Source organism: Furipterus horrens, unplaced genomic scaffold, assembly GCF_987537825.1.
Source record: "Furipterus horrens unplaced genomic scaffold, mFurHor1.1.pri manual_scaffold_5, whole genome shotgun sequence".
In the NCBI taxonomy this organism is placed as follows: Eukaryota; Metazoa; Chordata; class Mammalia; order Chiroptera; family Furipteridae; genus Furipterus; species Furipterus horrens.
In genome coordinates, this window is record NW_028327175.1 from 74,250,586 (window position 1) to 74,272,205 (window position 21,620).

The following is a 21,620-nucleotide window of genomic DNA, read 5'->3' on the forward strand; positions in this document are numbered from 1 at the left end:
CGCCCGCCTCAAGCTGGGCAGCCCCAGCCAATTAGGTGCCGTCTCGCCATGGCTCGCCTGCCCCACTGGGTGCGTGGGGATCAGAGAGGCGCCTCTCGAAAAGTGGGCCACAAAACACCCGCACCAGTTAATTCCAAGCAAACAACAAGAAAGAAGCCTCCGGCTCTTCGCCTCGCTAGCTGGAACATCAGGACCATGTGCCCCGGACTTACTGCAGACCTTCCGTGGATCAAGGGTGTCAGGAAAACTGCTGTCATCGATAGGGAACTGGCATGACTAAACATCGACATTGCGGCTCTACAGGAGACCCGGTTGGCCGACAACGGAACTATCAGAGAAACCAACTACACCTTCTACTGGCAAGGGAAGTCTCCGGACCAACCAAGACAGCACGGTGTTGGGTTTGCTGTGAAGAACACGCTTGTTAACTCCATAGAGCCACCCACAGGAGGCACAGAGAGATTACTTACCCTCCGATTGTCAACAACTTTCGGCCCAGTCAGCATTCTTAGTGCGTACGCCCCAACCCTCTGCGCCACCATCGAAGAGAAAGAACAGTTCTACCATGCACTGGACGAAGCGTTATCCAAGATCCCCAGAAGTAACGCTCTCTATCTCCTTGGAGACTTCAACGCAAGAGTAGGAGCCGACCACATGGCCTGGCCCACCTGCCTTGGAAACTTTGGGAGAGGAAAGATCAATGAGAATGGTCAGCGACTGCTTGAGCTTTCGTGTCACCACGGCCTGTGCGTGACAAACACATTCTTCAAGTGCAAAGAGATCCACCAGGTGTCATGGAGGCATCCCCGCTCCCGCCACTGGCACCAGCTTGACCTCGTCATCACCAGAAGAACGGATATTGGCAGCACCCTCCTCACCCGCAGCTACCACAATGCAGACTGCGACACGGACCATGCCCTCGTGGTAAGCAAGGTGCGCATAACGCCGAAGAGGTTGCACCACTCCAAGATGAAGGGTCGCCCACGCATCAACACCAGTTGTGCCAGCAACCCAGTTAAGACCCAGCAATTCATCAACAAGATGGAAGATGCACTCGGCGAGGGAGTGGCGGCAGATGACATTATCGAATCCAATTGGCCACGTCTCCGCGACGCCATATACAACTCCGCCATTATTGCTTACGGGAAGAAAGAGCGGAAGAACGCTGACTGGTACGAGGCTCACTGGGAAGAAATGGAACCCGTGATCGAGGCTAAGAGGAAGGCCCTACTGGCTTACAAGACCACGCCCACTCCCAGTACACTTCAAGCTCTACGGGCTGCCAGGAACAAAGTCCAGAAGACCGCCCGCCACTGTGCCAACACCTATTGGCTAAACCTGTGCAGAAGCATTCAGGAAGCCGCCGATATAGGCAACACACGAGGAATGTATGAGGGTATCAAGAAGGCAACAGGCCCAATCCCCTCCAAGATCGCCCCCCTTAAGTCCAAGACAGGTGAGGTCATCACTGACCAGGAACAGCAAATGCGGCGGTGGACCGAGCACTACCTCGAGCTGTACGCGACGAAGAACACCGTAACAGACACTGCTCTTAACGCCATCCCAGACCTACCAGTCATGGAGGAGCTAGACACCCCACCTACTGCGGCAGAGCTCAGCAAAGCCATCGACCGCCTCGCTTGCGGGAAAGCACCAGGAAGCGACGGAATCCCTCCAGAAATCCTAAAGAGCGGGAAACCAGTCCTGCTACAGCCGCTCCACCATCTACTCTGTCGCTGCTGGAAGGAGGGTTACATCCCCCAGGATATGAGAGATGCCAACATTATCACCATGTACAAGAACAAAGGAGACCGCAGCGACTGCAACAACTACCGGGGCATCTCTCTCCTCAGCGTCGTCGGCAAAGTATTCGCCCGGGTCGCTCTTGCCCGCCTGCAGACCCTTGCTTCCCGTGTCTACCCAGAGTCCCAGTGTGGCTTCAGAGCTGGCCGATCAACAGTGGACATGATCTTCTCCCTACGCCAGCTGCAGGAGAAGTGTCACGAGCAGCATAAACCATTCTACCTCGCCTTTATCGACCTTACGAAGGCGTTTGATCTGGTCAGTCGAAGCGGTCTCTTCAGCTTGCTACGGAAGATTGGCTGTCCACCACATCTGCTTGCTGTGGTCATGTCCTTTCACGACAACATGCACAGCACGGTGTCCTACAACGGCGCAACCTCTGAGGCCTTCCCAGTCAGCAGCGGAGTAAAGCAGGGCTGCGTCCTCGCGCCTACGCTGTTCGGAATCTTATTCTCCATGCTCCTCCAATACGCCTTTAAGGACTGCAGCGAGGGTGTCTTCATTCACACCAGATCCGATGGCAAGCTCTACAACCTGGCCCGTCTACGAGCCAAGAACAAAGTCAAAGAGGTGCTCATCCGTGAGATGCTCTTCGCCGACGACACAGCTTTGACATCACAGTCCGAAGAGGGACTCCAGCAGCTAGTCACTTGCCTTTCCCATGCATGCAAGGAGTTCGGACTAGCCATCAGCCTGACGAAGACGAATGTTATGGCTCAAGGCACGGGGACTCCCCCATGCATCACCATCGACGGGTACACCCTGGAGGTTGTCAACGACTTCACTTACCTCGGGTCCACCATCTCGAGCTCTCTGTCAGTCGACTTGGAGGTCAACCGGAGAATCGCCAGGGCAGCCACAGTTATGGCCAGACTGAACCGGCGAGCGTGGAACAATTCCAGCCTCACTGAGAAAACCAGACTGCGCATCTACCAAGCCTGCGTACTCAGCACTCTCCTCTATGGCAGCGAGACGTGGACCACCTACGCAAGGCACGAAAGGAAACTCAACAGCTTCCACATGAGGTGCCTGCGACGCGTCCTGCATGTCGCCTGGCAGGATAAGGTCCCCAACACCGAGGTGCTGAAGCGAGCCAACATGAGCAGTTTGCATGCAGTTCTTAGCGAGAGACGCCTCAGGTGGCTCGGCCATGTCAAAAGAATGGATGCAGGCCGTATCCCCAAAGACCTCCTCTACGGCGAGCTAGCTAGCAGAAGGCAAGAGGATGACAGGGCGCCCAAAACTGCGGTTCAAAGACATCTGCAAAAAGGACATGACACAATGCTCCATCAATCTCAACACATGGGAAGTTCAAGCAGACGACCGCCTAGCCTGGAGGCTCGCGGTCAGGCAAGGTACGTCACGCGCGGAGGCTGCGCGCAACGAGGAGGCGGTCCAGAAAAGATCGAGGCGGAAGCAGCGTCAGCAGCAGCAACAACGGCCATCTGCCTTCACCTGTACCAAGTGCGGCAGGGATTGTCACTCCCGAGTCGGACTGCACAGCCATTCTCGGCGGTGCAGATAGACTCTCAAGAAGCTACGCCATCGTCTCTCGAGACTGACGGCTGCCGACAACTAGCCAACATAAAAATCTTCATCCAAGCTCATACGTATTATATCTTAAGAACTCAGTTCGTGCTTATAAATTGAATAACTGAAAAAAAAAGATTTAATGTGTTATCAGAATATTATTAACAGTCACAACTTTATAATATTTCAACAATCTAAAAAATTTATCTATCCCTAAATTATGAAAAATATAAAAGGTTTATATAAGTATATTGTAAAAATAAACTTCTTGTCAAAACTTCTTTGACATCTTCCTTAAATTATTTAAAGTAAAATCTTGACTGAAATCATTTGAACTGATCTGGTATAAGTCAATTCATAACAGATATGTGTATTAAGTTCATGAACTCACAGCATTTATGAGGTTTGCACTCCAACTATATGTAAAAATCACTTGCCATTTGACATTTCAGACTCCATAAAAGCCTATTTGATTTTTAAATTAATATTTAGATTATTATCTTGATCACCTCACATGCTATTACGCATTCTTAAAAGGTATAATATTGAATAGTATGATTTTATCATGTTACATTAATAACAACACTTTAAAGTTTTTGACCCCTTACAGGCTTTTTTTTCTTATTACAGAAATTTTCAAATATAAACAAAAGTAATGCAAATAGAATAATGAACCCCGTGCCCTATAACCCAGCTCAGTTATCAGTAGTTTGTCATTTTTGCCTCCTTTATGGGTTTATCCACTTTTACCTTTTTCTCCTTTTTATTAACTTCATACTATTTTAAACCAAATCCCTAACACTTTGTAATTTCACTAGCAAATACATATATATACACATATATATATACATATATATGTATATATATATACACACACATACACACACGCACACACGCACACACACACTCTAGGCCCAGATCACTCACTGGTGAATCTTACCAAATATTTGTTATATATATTAAAGCTAACAGTTTTTAACTACAAATGTAATTTCTTTCAGACATAGGGGTATTAAAATAATCTATATTCTCCTGAGTGAGCTTTGGTAGTTTGTATCTTTCAAATAAATTTTCCATTTCATCAAATTTGTTAAATTAATAGGCATAAAGATGTCCATAATATTTCCTTGTTGTACTTTTAATATCTGTAGAATCTGTAAGTTACATCACTCTTCTGAGTCATGATTTTGGCAGTTTGCGTTCTCTATATCTCTCTTTTTCTTAATCAGTCTGAATAGAGATTTATCAATTTTATCTATTTTATAAAGAACCAGCTTTTGGTTTTATTAATGTTCTGTTACATTTCTTTCTCATATCATTTATGTCTACTTTAAACTTTATTTTCTTTTCTCTGCTTACTTTGAGTTTAATTTGCTCTTCTTATTCAAATGTCATAAGGTAGAAGTTAATATCACTGATTTGAGATCTTTCACTTTTTCTTATGTAGGTGTTCAATACTATTACAGTAGTCCCCCCTATCTGTGTGGGATACATTTCAAGACCCCCAAAGAATGTCTGAAACTTTGGATAGTACCAAACCTTATATATATTGTTTTTTCCTATATATACATACCTATGACAAAGTTTAATTTGTAAATTAGACAACAGATTAACAACATAATAAAGCAATTATAATAATATACTGTAACAAAAGTTGTATGAATGTGGTCTGTCTCATATGTCCCAGGAGAGATGGAGCAGTATGGCACAAGATTTCTTCACACTACTCAGAACACCTCATAATTTAGAATGTATGAGTTGTTTATTTCTGAAATTTTCCATCTAATATTTTCAGAGTATAGTTGACCACAGGTAACTGAAACCACAGAAAGCAAAACCACAGATGGGCATAAGGGGACAGAGAATTACTGTAATTTTACCAAGAGTACTTTAGTAGCATCACACTAAATCGAATGTGTTGTGTTTTTATTCTCCTTCAGTTCTAAGAACTTTCTAATTTCTCTTTTGATTTCTTGTTTATCCATGGGTTATTTAGCATTGAATGCACAAGGGAGATCAACCACAGATTTCTGGGATTCTCTATGCAATTCTCTCCACCCTGGTACTCTGTCCTCTGAACCCTGACTGCCTTGGTCTATCTGTACTTTCTGATCCATCTCAACTCTGACAGTCAGCCAAGTTGTGCCTGGCTCACCCGTCCCAGTGTTGCATGCTGGGAATGCTTTCAATGCATTAGACAGAGGCAATCATAGGGCTCCTCTTGTTTGTTTCTCCTATCTCAGGAATCTTGTCCTTGATATCCCATGTCTTGAAGACCACTGTTTCATACATTTTGTCTGTTTGGGGGGGTTGTTCCAGAGAAGAGAATAAATCTGGTCCTTATTATTCCATCTTAGCTGGAATAAGAAAACCAGTTTTGTTTTGTTCTTTATATATCATTCATGATTTTTGTACATTTTGTTTGTTTTAGTCCATTGCAATCACTTTCCTTTTTGAAGCTTAAAGTATCCCAACTTAGGCCAGTGGGAGCCACTACATGTTGGCTTCTGGGTCCTTTTGACATGTTTCTACTAGTCTCTTTAGGAGCAAATGATATTTAGGCACAATTTATTTGCATTTGCTAAACTTACTTTTAAAAAGTAGGAGGAAGAGCAAGATAGAGATGTTTTATATTTATAAATAGGTATATTGCAATAAAAAAGAATGTACCTGTGATGGAGGAGACTCAATCCTGCCACATACAACAAGTCACTAACATCTTCAACTATTAAATGAAGACCTCAAAAGTGCTTATAATTTCTTCCTAAATATAGATCTTTACTTTTCCAAACATGGTCTACTAAACCTGACTTTATCTTCTCAATCTGTCTTCACTCAGTCTTAGCTATTTCTAGGACTCTCACTTACACAGTCATAGCAGCTTAGAAGGAAGGTGGCCTCCTCTAGTATTGTTTGATATTAGCAGAATCTATCTGAAGACAAAGGGTGCGTCATCAATAAATATTGCCAAGTAAGTTAGCATCTAGCCAAGTATAATTAAATCCAAGGGACCATTGTTAAGATACTATCAAAATTCTTTCATTGAGCTCTTGCATCTTGGCCATCAACACGCCACCCAGACTGAGGAAGACCCAGAAACTTTAGAGCCACATGAGCCATGGCCACAGCCACATTGGCAAGCACAGGAAGCACCTGGGAGGCTGAGGTAACAATGGTGGCTTGTATCATCACAGGATCAACTTCGATAAATATTTCCCAGGTTGCTTTGGGAAGGTTGGTATGAGGCATTGCTGTTTAAAGAAGAACCACAGCTTCTTCCCTACTGTCAACCTTGATAAACTGTGGACCTTAGTCAGTGATCAGGCATGGGTAAATACTGCTAAAAAGAAGAATGGAGCTGCTCCTATCATTAATGTGGTACGATAGGGCTACTACAAAGTTCTGGGGAAGAGAAAGCTCCCAAAGCAGTGTGTCATTGTGAAGGCCAAATTCTTCAGCAGAAGAGCTGTGGAGATTAAGGATATGGGTGGGGCCAGTGTCCTGGTAGCCTGAAGCCACACAGAGGGGCATTTATTAAATGCTCCCAAGTGTAAAAAATATATATACTTAAATATATATTCTTCCATCTATTTCCAATCTTCTGTCTTCTTGCCCTTGGTTTCAGAATCTAAGTTGTCACAAATCCCCAAAATTCCTTTCTAACTCTCTAAAAACTTCACATTTCTTAGTTTCAGTGAAACCCCCACAGAGTCCTTTCCAGGTCAATGATTCTTAAATTCATAGATTCTTCCATGTGTAACAAATTCTATATCTAGAGATAAATCACCTAATCCAGGCAATTATCTTCATAGGTAGTAAACTAAGGCACAGAAATTTTATGGTACTTCCCTCTATCAGCAAACTGAGAGCTAAAGACTTTTATATATTTACAAAATTTTGTGAATGTAAATTACATTTTTTAGTGTTTTAGTATGTACAAATTTTGTCAGAATGCAAATATTTTAACAAAAATGTTTTCATTTTAGTTAAACCTGAGTTCTACCCTTGGTTTTCAAGAGATTAAAAAATTTAAATGGCTTTTCAAAAGTTAAAGCATATTTAAAATGCTATCGGACTTCCGGTCAAGATGGAGGCATAGGTAAACACAGCTTGCCTACCCACACAAGACTACAAAAGAAATATCACCCAGAATCTTCATAAAATTGAGCTGTACATAAGTCTGACAACCAAGAAATTAAATAAACCACATTCACCCAGACAGGTTGGAGGGCAGAAATGCAGAGACAGGGAGAGGCATATAGAGGCATGGAGATGAGAAAGGGGCAGTCCCACACCCACATGTGGTGGTGGATAAAAATGGGAAGGGATCCCTCAATCCTGATATCAGACCACCCAGCCCAGTGTTCCAGTGCCAGGAAGATAAATCCCTATAACTTCTAGCTGTTAAAACCATTGGGGGTTGGGGTGGCAATAGAAACTTCAGAACTCTCAGGAGTTTCCTCTTACAGGGCCCTCAACAGCCCTGGCTGGTGTGACTCAGGGGATTGAGTGCAGGCCTGCAAACAAAAGGGCTGCTGGTTTGATTCCCAGTCAGGGCACATGTCTGGGTTGCGGGTCAGGGCCCCAGTTAGGGATGCACAAAAGGCAGCCACATATTGATGTTTCTCTCCCTCCCTTCCCCTCTCTATAAAAATAAATAAATAAAATCTTCAAAAATAAATAAATAAAGGGCCTACAATGGACTTAGCACTTACGCAGATTCACTTCCTCTGGGCTTCAGCACAGGCAACAACTGGAAGGGCACCAGTGGTATATGGGGAGAAAGTAAAGTGACTGTCATCAGGGCCAGTGCTGGGAGACAGCTTCCGCCTGGAGGAAACTTCAGAGGCCAGGCAAGGCATTGTCCCCTCCCCGAGCCCAACACACAAAGAACCACAGTGACAACAAGAGTTGCCTTGCCCTGGCAATTACTTAAGGCTCTGCCCCATCCAACTTACCAATGCACTTTTCTACAATAGGTTATGCTACTAAGACAGGGAGTCAAAGCAACTCTACTAACACATAGAAACAAACAGAAACAAACACAGGGAGGCTGCCAAAATGAGGAGAGAAAAAAAATTGACCCAAATGAAAGAACAGAACAAAACTCCAGAAAAAGAACTAAGCAAAAAGAAGATAAGCAATCTAACAGATGCAGAGTTCAAAACACTGACAATTAGGATGCTCAATGAACTCAATGGGTACTTAAACAGCAAGAAAAAGACCCAGGAAGAAATGAAGGTTACACTAAGTAAAATGAAGAAAAAATTACAGAGAACCAACAGGGAGGAGTTGAAGCTGAGAATCAAATCAATAATTTGGAACATAAGGAAGAAAAAACATTCAATCTGAACAGCAAAAAACAAAAACAAGGATAGGCTAAGGAGCCTCTAGAATATCTTCAAACATATCAACATCTCAATGACAGAGGTGCCATAGGAGAAGAGGAAGAGCGAGAAATTGAAGACTTATTTGAAATTCTGAAGACTTATTTGAATAAATAAGGAAAGACTTCCCTAATTTGGTGAAGGAAATACACATACAAGTCCAGGAAGCACAGAGTTCCAAGCAAGATGGATGCAAAGGGGACCACATTAAGACACATAATAATTAAAATGTCAAAGGCTAAATATAAAGAAAGCAGCAAGAGAGAAGCAGCAAGTTACCTACAAAGAAGTCCCCATAAGACTATCAGCTGATTTCTCAAAAGAAACTTTGTAGGCAAAAAGAGACGGGCAAGAAGTATTCAATGTGATGAAAAGCAAGGACCTACAACCAAGATTACTCTATCCAGCAAAGCTATCATTTAGATGGAAGGGCAAATAAAGTGCTTCCCAGACAAAGTAAAACTAAAGGAGTTCATCATCACCAAACCATTATTATACGAAATGTTAAAGGGAACTATATAAGAAAAAGAAGATCAAAACCATGAACATTAAAATGGAAATAAATTCACGACTATCAACAATTGAATCTAAAAAACAAACTAAGCAAAGAAGCAGAATAGAAACAGAATCACAGATATGGAGATCATTTGGAGGGTTATCAGTTGGGAGGGGTAAGTGGGAGAAAAGGGGAAAAGGTGCAGGGATTAAGACGTACACATTGGTAGGTACAAAATAGACAAGTTTGTTAAGAACAGTATAGGAAATGAAGTAGCCAAAGAACTTATATGCATGACCCACAGACATGAACTAAGAGGGGACGATGTGGGGTACCAGGTGGAGGGGGCAAAAGGGGAAAATTAAGACCAGTGTAATCGTCGTCGTCGTCGGCAGCCGTCCGTCTCGAGAGACAATGGTGTAGCTTCTTAAGAGTCTATCTGCACCGCCGAGAATGGCTGTGCAGTCCGACTCGGGAGTGACACGGTATCTGTCTCCTCCCGTGTTGAGTCGACATCTTGCGATGACGCTGGAGTGTCCTCTCCAGTGAAGCTGAAGCTACAGAGCCTGGGCAGGGTGATATGGAGGGTCTGCTGTTGCCCATGCAGCAGACCCCCCCTCTCTTCGCAGCTGAAGGGTCCAAGGGAAAGACGGAGTCAATACAGCTTGGCTTCAGGTGCGCCGCAGGAGTTGCCGGTGTTGACTACAACGTCAAACCGCCTTAGGGACTCCGGCTCCGGATTTTCTGTCGGGGTTTACTCCCTTAGCCTTTCCCCTGAAGAGGTATGCCGCAAGGCAGCGGAGGTTTTTTGGAGTCAGAGTTTTCCTTCTCTGATGTGCCCTGACTGGAAGATCGAACCAGCGACACTTAGCTCGCAGGCCGACGCTCAATCCACTGAGCCAAACCAGCCAGGGCATAGACCAGTGTAATACCATAAAATAAAATATATTAAAAGAATAAAAATAATAAAATGCTATCTTGCCTTTACTTAAATCCAGGAAATAAAGTGGCATTATACCACAAACTAGTCTTCCAACAGATACGATCCTCAAAACTCTGTGGACCAGCTTTCATATTAATCTAGAAGGTTGACTGCTGAAGGGACAAACCACCAATCCTGGCCTATAAGCTTAAGAACCTTCTCTGCAAATTGAGCTTTCCAGTTCAGACATTTGCTGTAGCTGCTATTTTGTCACACAGAATAATTCTGATTTCTTAAGTACCAGTGTACCATAATTTTTGGCTACCTCAAAATGCTCAGAGAAGCACTTAATGATCTAATAAGTCTTGTTTTGTCTTTAATGAGTACAATTTCTAGTGTTCATAAAAATCCCACGTATGGTCTTTATGACACTTGTACATAATCTGTTCATCTAAAGGCATTTCTACTTAACATTATAAAGAGCACTGAATATGACTAGAAACATTCATCTACCAAGATGTTCAGGCCATGGTTATAGGAAATGAACAAAACATTACATTACTTATGGTTATATAAGATGTTCTTTTCTAATAGAGCAATAATTGAGAACAAGGTGCCTATCCTCTCCACTGGTTTTAGGTTTGATCCTCAAAATACCATTAAAGCTGATCAGTCATTTCAGACACAGGACAATCACAGCCTCTGTTTTAGATATATCAGACTAGAATGGTGACTTGATATTTTTTTCTAAAAGTTTACTTCTGATTTTCCAGCAATTCAGATATCCAAGTTAATATTAGTAGCTAACATTTGCTTAGTTTAGCACTTACGCAATCTCAATGCTAAGGCATGCATTACTTCAATTAAAACCCTGAAAAACTATTTGCCTACTTAGCTAGTAAGTGGCAGAGCCAAAATTCAAACCCAAGCCAACCACAGAGCCCCGCCTCCTATCCAAGTGTCTTATTGCAGTAGTCCTAGGTAACTTGTAAACATCTGCTCTTTTCCTAGGAGGGAAGAGGAAAACATTATTTTCCACTAAAACTGTAAGCTTCAAGAGACCTGAGGAGACCAAGCCCAAACAAACTTGGGATTTTCCCTGTTTTATTTCAGTATTGTGCTGCTATCACAGCAATTTTCTAACAGTACTGAATTGAAGGAAGTTTGAATAAATAGGTTACTCAGCTATAGAGTGGAAAAGGCAAGAATCACGTCCACTTTCCTAAGTACTGTGTAATACAGTTAAAATCCATACAGTGACAAATATCAAATATTACACAGGTCAATTTTAGAGCCAGTTTTTTCTTTTTCATTACATGTATATAAGAACTAACTCCTAATTATTTTAGAGCTCCAGAAAGTAGTAGAGATGCCATGCATATGAGAGATTACAAAGGAACTAGCACTTTTATCATTACTAACATATAAGATTTCATATATTTGGTATATGTATATGAAAGCTATAAGGTTAATTTTAGATATACATTCACCTTTCTTTCATCTTACATACTCAGCTGAAAAATATGCACTGACCATATTCCCTTCTTAAAAGGTGACCTAATAATAACTGAACACTTCAATCAAAATATTTTCTAAATGCAACACATTAAGTTAACATTTCAACAATTTTTGTCACATATAACAGTTTATTTAATGTATATATTTCATAGTCATTAGCAATAAAGAAAGCAAAAAAGTAAGCTTTTTTTTAATAAATAAGTGACCCATTTTGTAAAGGGCAGGTTAGATATTGTTGCCCTAAACTGGTTTTAACTTTATCAGACACTATATGCTTCTATTATGGTCTCTGTCTCATTCAAGAACATTTAACAGTGCTAGGGCATTGATATAAATCATAACTGGAAACAGGAAGGAAAAACAGTCATGGCTCCTACCTTAGTTAGGTGAATGACTCCTTTGGAAGTTACTGAACAGCCCATGAAGCCAACATACCGAAGTTCAGGACAGTGCTCAGCAAATGCTTTCACCGACTGATCTGTCACCTAGGGAAGAGACAGGAAGAAAGTCACTCAAGGTAGTATTCCAATGGATTTAAGCATTTGGTTCCTCAAATTCCCTCTGCCCAACTTGCATTATTTATATTTCCCTATCCATTAGATCATTTGAATTGATTTGCATACATGCTGCAATATCTCTTATGGGCTTTTCTGAAATCCTCCCTTTACCCCACATCTCTTCTATCACTCCATGTTTTTCCACTTCATAGAGAAAAATCGCAAAGATGTCAACACTATCTACCTCCACTTCTTCTCTCACTCAGTAGATATGTTTTCATTGACATATAATTCACATACTACAAAATTCCCCTTTTCAAAGGGTACATACAGTTCAGTGGTTTTTAGTATATTCAAAATGTTGTATATCCATCACCAATATCAAATTTCAGAATGAGTTAATCACTGAAAAAAGAAACCCCTTACTCATTAGCAGTCACTTCCGTATTCCATCCCCCACCCCTGGCAACTTTCTTTCTATGGATTTGCCTACTCTGGAGACGTTTTATAATTAAAATTATACAATTGGTTTCTAAAGTGCAGCAATGACCTCCTTTTAAGGTTTCTCACTTCAAGTGTTTCTGCCAAGTGTTTCTTTTGTTTTGCCCTTTCCTGCTTCAAATTTTTTAGGTTTGAATGGCATAATAGTTAATTTTATGTATCAACTTGACTTTGACACGAGGTACCCATATATTTGGTTAAACATTATTCTGGGCATGTCTGTAAGGGTGTTTCTGGATGAGATTAACATTTGAAAAGGTAAAGCAGATTGTCCTCCCCAATGTGGGTGGGGATCTTATCCAACCTACTGAATGTTTGAATGAAACAAAAAGACTGAATAAGAAAGAATTTGTTCTCTCTTTCTCTGTTGAACTCTTTGAGCTGAGACATTGATCTCCTTCCTTAGGACTCAAACTCATACTGGAATTTAACACCATTAGCTCTCCTGGTTCTAAACCTTTGGACTCAGACTAAAACAAACTATCAGCTTTCATGTGTCTCCAGATTAAGCAACTACAGATTTTGGGCCTTTTCTGACTCTGTAATTGCATCAGTCAGTTCCTTACAATAATCTCTTCACACACACACACACACACACACACACACACAAAACACACACATGCGTGCACACACGCACTTCATATTAGTTCTGTTTCTCTGGAGAACCCTGACTAATGCAATACATATTAGAATCCCCTGAAGAATTTATTAAAAACTCAGAGCCAAAAGGGGTGAAGCCCAAAGATCTGTATTTTTAATAAGCCCTGGAGTGACTCTTAAGTACGTGAAAGTTTGAGGCCTCAGTGCTGTGAAGTTACATTGACAGCTTTTGGCACATGTACCTGGCCCCACTTTATTTAAACAAAGGCAGGATGCAATTCCTTTTCTGTCTCCCCCCACTTCTAAAAATTCCCACATATGAAATTATCTTCTTATAATTGTGCTACCATTTTCTTCATTGTTCAAAGGTGTAGCTTATAAAAGAAGATCCAAATATTCTCTATCATGGGCTTACTTTCATATTCTTTTTCCTCATAGTCAAGATGAAATCCAGTTGAACAATTTTGTTAGTTTTTCAAATAGCAATTTACATCTCCTTTGCATTAACTTTAATATTGGTGACTCTTACTTTATATCTTCTTTATCCATTCTGAATAAGTATTGGAAAATAAAGGTATGCAGGTAGCATTAATTCTAAAACAACACAAGCGCGTTTTCCTAAAATAATAAAACCAACAGCATCCATGGTACATCTGATAAAAGATTAATTCTGCCCTCAAAAGTAAAGTATGCTTTAGCATATTCAGACTAAAGGTGCTACTAATAAATAAAAAATGGGCCTTCCTGACACTCAGCTTTCTAAAAATATTATGTTAACAAAGGTATTTAAGGCACTAAAATTGCCTGAAGCTTCAATGAAAACCAATCTCTATTTTTAAAAGTGAGTGGGGTTCAATCCCCAATCAGGCATATATGGTAGACAACTGATCGATGTTTCCTTCTCTCCTTCTCTCTCAAAGAAGTGTTTCTTGACCTTGCTCAGAAAACTTAAAGAAAAATTTTTCCCTAGACTTCACCCCAAACTTACTAATTTAATTCAGGACTCAGAAGTATCGTCGTCGTCGGCAGCCGTCCGTCTCGAGAGACGATGGTGTAGCTTCTTAAGAGTCTATCTGCACCGCCGAGAATGGCTGTGCAGTCCGACTCGGGAGTGACACGGTATCTGTCTCCTCCCGTGTTGAATCGACATCTTGCGATGACGCTGGAGTGTCCTCTCCAGTGAAGCTGAAGCTACAGAGCCTGGGCAGGGTGATATGGAGGGTCTGCTGTTGCCCATGCAGCAGACCCCCCCTCTCTTCGCAGCTGAAGGATCCAAGGGAAAGACGGAGTCAATACAGCTTGGCTTCAGGTGCGCCGCAGGAGTTGCCGGTGTTGACTACAACGTCAAACCGCCTTAGGGACTCCGGCTCCGGATTTTCTGTCGGGGTTTACTCCCTTAGCCTTTCCCCTGAAGAGGTATGCCGCAAGGCAGCGGAGGTTTTTTGGAGTCAGAGTTTTCCTTCTCTGATGTGCCCTGACTGGAAGATCGAACCAGCGACACTTAGCTCGCAGGCCGACGCTCAATCCACTGAGCCAAACCAGCCAGGGTAGACTCAGAAGTATATACTCTTAATAATTATCATAATGATTCATATGGAATCAGTCCAGAAACAATCTCATGACTAATTATAACCACCACAGCTAACTAGATCCTCCAAATATTAGTACATACTGAAGATGGCCTTGAGTATACACTGAGATTATCTCTTTATCATCTCTACTGCCACCACAGACACCATGGTCCAAGATATAAGATCTATCCAGAAAAAGTCTAACCATTATTAACACAATGAGAAGAGTGCACAACATCGATGTAGCTTGGCAGCCAAGAAGAGTGGCCTGGAATACATATGCGCAAATAATGATGACTTCACTGTACTAGTTAATGAGGGTGGTAGATGCTATTGAGTGAGCATGTGCACTGTGTGGCTGTGGCATTCAAAATGAGCGAGAACAGCAACAAATCAACATCAAATTTTTCATTAAGTTTAACATTCTTCTGCAGAAACTATTCAGATGATTCAGAAGGCCACATCTACGGGCAACTGGTGATTGGCAGCTTCATCACAACAACACACCCGCTCATGTGTCACATCTTGTGCAGAGTTTTTGCCAAAACATCAAATCATCCAAGTGACTCAGCCCCTCTATAGCCCAGATTTGGCAACCTACAAATTCTGGCTTTTCCCAAAACTAAAATCACCTTTGAATGGGAAGAGATTTCAGACCATCAATGAAACTCAAGAAGATATGACAGGCAGCTGACAACAACTGGAAGAACTGTGTGAGGTCCCAAGGTGCCTACTTTGAAGGTAACTAAGGCATCATTGTGCTATGTACAATGTTTCTTGTATCTAGTGTCTTCTTCAATAAATGTATTTTTGACATTACTTGGCTGGATACCTTCTGGACAGATGTCGTATATCATTCTTCTCATGTACATCTTCAATAGACTGCACACTGGACCTCTTTTTGACACTTGACCTCAAAAATCTATTCTCCACCCATCAAGCCACAGTGATTTCCCAAACAGCACACAAATTAGATCATGCCAGTCCGCTATTAAAAATCATCCAATGGTACCAATTATTTTAAGAATAAAATCCAAACTCATATAACTTACAAGGCCCTGCATGATCTGAGTCTTTCCTATCTCTTCCACCTCATTTCATCTCACCATCTATCGCATCCACCACTCTGTCCCCACAGCCTGACCCAGGGCCTGGAACATAATAGGAACTTCAAATATATAAATCAATGAGTGTATGGAAGATGGCAGTCGAGGGGGTGGAAGCTGAGCCCACTTGCTCATGTCCCAGCATGGATTCTCGGCTGATCTTCCAACAAGTGACCTGAACAATCAACAGAGTCTCGGCTGACATGAATTTTTGAATCAAAGAGAACAGAGGATGCTTTGCACGATCCAGTAAGATATTTTTTAAGTTGAAGGGGAAACACCATGTGTGAGTGCCTGCCTGCAGCAGAGGAGAGACCAGACAGAAAACTCAGCGGTAGTAGCTCCTTCCCATCCCAGAGCTGGGGGGGGGGGGGGGGGCCAGTCCCTCGTAAAGAACCCCCTACCCTAATCAGAAGAGACTTGGGAGGATACACAGAGTCTAGGAGAAACAGGCTGCACACACAAGCGAATAGCACATCCATAGCTGCAGTGCCAGCTGAGAGAGTTCCTGAGAGAAATCCCATCTCCTACAACTACCAGAGTTGTTTTGCTTTTGGGGGGACGTGCAGTATGCAGAGAACCAGACAGTGACTTGGCACGGGAGTGTGGGTGACACAGGGAGACTTTTTAAAAAGGGAGCTGAAACATGGCTGGGCAGGGACCCCCTGTGTGGGCAGCTGCCCTGCCATAAAAAAAAAAACCAGATTGAAAGAGCAGTCTGTACCCACTGAATCTAGCTGGACAGGAATTGATTTCAGGGCCCCACCTAGCATAGCTGGTGAGTAGGGGGCTGAGAGCAGAATGGAGAGTTCAGGTCTGAGCCTCCTGCGAGAGCAGTGAGCTGTGAACTAAATGGGCAAGAGCTGAGCACCTGAGATTCTTTGCAGCCAGGCAGGTTCCTTCACACCTTGGAGTACAAAGTTCTGGGAAGAGGAAGGCGTGCCTAACCACCCCCTACAGGATTGCAAATTTTGAAAAACAGTAAGGCCAGGCTCAGGAACCACTTACTGGGCTCATATCTACAGAGGAAAGAAGGGGAATCTTCAAAAGAGCCCTTTCTGAACTTTTTTAAATCAGATTCAATAAGCTACGCTAGTTCCTCCTTGGGCCTTATTACACTGAAAACAGCAGAGGAGAGAGATTAGACATTGGCACGGCAAGGGATATTCAGGATCCCACCCAGCTTCAGCTCTCATACAGAGCTGCCATCAACACCAAGCAGGAAAGACCTGACCCTTTTACATACTGGCCCCTCACATGAAAGGGACAACTAATTCATCAGAAACTACGCATTATTGGAAATAACCTGGGACAGACCAAGATGTGTGGCACAGGGGCAGGGAAAGACACCCATCATCTTCCCTGAGAACTGAACAGCACGTCCCAGGGGAGAACCAGGGATCACACCCTCCTGATTGCACTGGAAGCTCCCTTTAGAGGCAGGTGGAGGTGGTGCATGCAGTGCTGTCTGATGTTAGATGAACCACTCCTGGACCTTATGCCTATAAAAAGCCAGCAGGACAGAACAGCGAGGACCAGCAAAGCCTGAAGGAGACAGCCACAGACTGTGGATCGCTAGTAGCCTCAAACAAGCTTCCATAAAGGTAGACTGGGATATCATCTGAGATTACCAGAGACTGATCCAGAAGGAGAAAACAGTAGGAAAAACTAGACTCTGCTGAGACAATTTCCACCACGTTCTTTTTCATCAATTTTGTTCCTATTATTTCACTATTTTTTATTTTACTTTTATTTCAAATCTTATGTCTTGGTCATCCCTTCTCTTGCTCCATTTTGCCTTCTTCCTTCCCTTTCTGATTTTCATTTTAAATTTTATTTTTCCATTTCTATGCCTTGTTTCTATGCCTCATTCTATTTTTCCTCTTCCCTTCCTCTCAAAACCATTTTTCTTTCCATTAGTCATCTCACAATCTTTTTTCAATTTCTTATAATATCCTTATTCTCTTTCCACCTTTATTAATCTTTGCTTGTCATTGGTAGTGTGGTTGTTGTTGCATTACTTCCATTTTATTCCTAGATATTCACTATTTTTTTATGTCAAATGTCATATCTTACGATTTCCCTGTCCTACTCCGTTTTGCCTTCCTCCTGCCCTCTGTTATTTTTGTTTAAATTTTATTTTGTCCCTCTCTTAACCTGGTTTCTAACCTTACGTTTATTATTTCTCCTCCCTCTATCTTATCAAAATCATTTTTCTTTCTTTTTGACATTGCATAACCCTTTTTCTCTTTTTATCCTTTTCTCTCTAATAATATTCTTATTCTCTTTTCACCTTTACTAATCTTTGCTCATTTGTCATGGATATTGCTACAGTGGTTGTTTTTCTGCAATGTGGTTCCTATTTTTTCACTATTTTTAATTTAAATCCCCATTATACTCTTCCCTTTTCTTAATCCATTTTCTGTAATTCCATCCCTTTTTTATTTATGTTGTAAATTTTATTTTCTCCCTTTCTTGGCCTTGTTTATATTCCCTACTCTTATTATTTCTCCTCCCTCTTCCCTCTCAAAATCATTTTTCTTTCCATTAGTAACCTCATATTTTTTTCCTTTCTTATAATATTCTTACTCTTTCCATCTTTATTAATATTTGCTCATTTGTTATTGATATTGCAGTTGTGGTTGGGGAGTATTTTTGCTGGTGTGGGTTTTGTTTGCTGGGTTGTTCTATTTTGTTCTGGCAGCACCTGCACAACAGCATTACCAATTGTGGTGGGGGTTGTGACTCTAAGTTAGTCAGCCAGAGGGCAGAACCCACCAATGAATGAGACAACAACAACCAAAACCCAATTACAATAACAAAGCTCGCATAAACTGCATAAAGGACATCCCTAGAGCATCCAGCTCAGGAAAATCAAGGAGATTGCACCACTGAGTTCAACAGGTCTCTTACCACAGAAGGCATCCCATGAAGACAAGAAGTCAAAGTAGACCAAACTAAAATGCAGAAACAAACAAAAAGTCACCTAAAATGGAAAGACAAAGAAAAACCACCCAGTTGAAAGAAAAGTAGGAATCCTCAGAAAGAGTGTTAAATGAAACTGAGGAAAGCAATTTATCAGACATAGAGTTCAAAGTAATAGTTATAAGGATGCACAAGGAACTCAGTGAGAACCACAAGAAACTTACTGGGAAGTACATCAACATGAAAAAAAGGACACAAAAACTCTGAATAAGAACCAGGAAGAAATGAAAAATACAATATCTGAACTGAAGAATATACTAGAAGGAATTAAAACCAGGCTAGGCGAAGCAGAATATTTAATCAGTGAGTTGGAAAATGAAGGTAGGAAAAACCACCCAGTCAGAGCAACAAAATGTAAAAAGACTCAAAAAGAATGAAGACAATTCATGGGAGCTACAGAATAACATGAAATGTACAAATATTCACATCATAGGAATACCAGAAGTAGAAGAAAAGAAGCAAGAGGTAGAAAACCTGTTTGAAAAAATAATGACAGAAAACTTTCCTAACTTGCAAAGGGAAAAAGTCACACAAGTTCAGGAAGCACAGAGGGTCCCGATAAAGAGGAACCCAAAGAGAACCACTCCAAGACTCATAACAATTAAAATGGCAAAATCTAAAGACAAAGAGAGAATCTTAAAGGCAGCAAGGGAGAATCAGCTAGTAGCATTATAAGGGAGCTCCAATAAGGCTATCAGCTGATTTCTCAACAGAAACACTACAAGCCAGAAAGCAACAGCCTGAAATATTCCAAGTAATGAAAAGCAAAGATCTACAACTAGAACTACCCTACCAAGCAAGGCTCTCATTTAAAATGGAAGGTGAAATAAAGAGCTTCCAAGAAAAAAGAAAAAAAAAAAAAAAGGCTAAAAGAGTGCATCTCCACTAAACCAGCAGTGCAAGAGGTGCTAAACAGACTGCCTTAAGAAGATGAAAAAAAGAGAAGTGGGTGAGAGGAACACAGGCACAAACGGAAAAAAATGGCAATGAATAAATACCTATCAGTAACAACCTTCAATGTAAATGGATTGAATGTTCAAATCAAAAGGCACAGGGTAGCTGAAAACATAAGAAAACACAACCAACAAAAGACCCACTTGAAAACAAAGGATCTACACAGGGTAGAAGTGAAGGGATGAAAAAAACAAATGAACAAAAAAAAAAAGAAAAGCTGGAGTAGCAATACTTACATCAGACAAAATAGACTTCAAAACAAAGACCATAACAAGAAACAAAGAAGTCACTACATAATACTTAAGGGAGTAGTCCAACAAGAGGATATAACCCTTGAAAAAATATATGCACCCAACACAGAAGCACCTTAATACATAAGGAAAATCTTGGAGGACTTTAAGAAAGAGATCGAAGCAATACAGTCATCGTAGGGGATTTCAACACCCCACTGTCAACAATGGCTAGATCGTCCAAACAAAAATATCAACAAGGCCTTGAACAGCACTCTAGATAAAGTGAACTTAATTGATATTTACAGAACATTTCAGCCCAAAGAAGCAAAATATACATTCTTTTCAAATGTACATGGATCATTTTCAAAGATAGACCACATGGCAGAACACAAAACAAGCCTCAACAAATTCAAGAAAATTGAAATCATATCAAGCATCTTCTTGGATCACAAGGGCTTGAAACTAGAAACCAAACTCAAGGAAAAAACTCAATAGCATTCGAATACATGGAAACTGAATAACATGTTATTAAATAATGAATGGGTTAAAAATGAGATCAAGGAAGGAATCAAAAGGTATCTAGAAACAAATGAAAATGAACACACAACCCAAACCCAATGGGACACAGAGAAGGCAGTCTGAGAGGGAAGTTCATAGCAATACAGGCCTACTTAAAGAAGATAGAAAAATCTCAAATAAACAACCTAACCCTATATCTAAAAGAACTGGAGGTACAACAACAAACAAAGACCAGAATGAGTAGAAGGAAGGAAATAATCAAGATCAGAGCAGAATTAAATGACATAGACTAAAAAACAATTCAAAGAATCAAGGAATCCAGGAGCTGGTTCCTTGAAAAGGTAAAACAAACAAACAAAAAAAAATTGACCAACCTTTAACCAGACTCATCAAGGAAAAGGAGAGAGGACCCAAATAAATAAAATCAGAAAGGAAAGAGAAGAAGTAACAACCAATACCACAGAAATACAAAGGATTGTAAGAAATTACTATGAACAACTATATGCCAACGAATTGGACAACCTGGGCAAAAGGGATAAATTTCTAGAAACATGTAACCTTCCAAAACTCAATCAAGAGGAAGCAGAAAGAACAGATGGGTAACAAGCAGCAAAAATGAAGCAGTAATCAAAAAACTCTCAGCACACAAAAGTGCAGGACAGGATGGCTTCACAGGCAAATTTTACGAAACATTTAAAGAAGAGCTGATCCTGTCCTTCTCAAACTATTCCAGAAAATTCAAGAAAAGGGGAGACTCCCAAACTCTTTTAACAAGACCAGTATTATCCTAATTCCAAAACCAAGTAAACTCAACAAAGAAAGAAAATTAAAGGCCAATACTTTACAAAATATTGGCAATCTGGATCCAACAATACATTAAAAAGATCATACACCATGATCCAGTGGGATTTATCCCAGGGATACAAGGATAGTACAAATATTTGCAAATCAGTAAATGTAATACAGCACACAAACAAAATAAAGGACAAAAATCACAA

The 21,620-nt window shown here is 41.1% G+C and overlaps 1 protein-coding gene across 1 annotated transcript in view; it reads right to left on the reverse strand.

Moving 5' to 3' along the window:
• The window catches only part of FBXL17 (F-box and leucine rich repeat protein 17), a 500,732-nt gene that overhangs the window by 338,008 nt on the left and 141,104 nt on the right, over positions 1-21,620 (reverse strand). Inside the window, exon 5 of the mRNA XM_090276546.1 lies at positions 12,034-12,141. Within this exon, the coding sequence (XP_090132672.1) occupies positions 12,034-12,141 (108 nt within the window). The remainder of the gene's footprint in view (positions 1-12,033; positions 12,142-21,620) is intronic.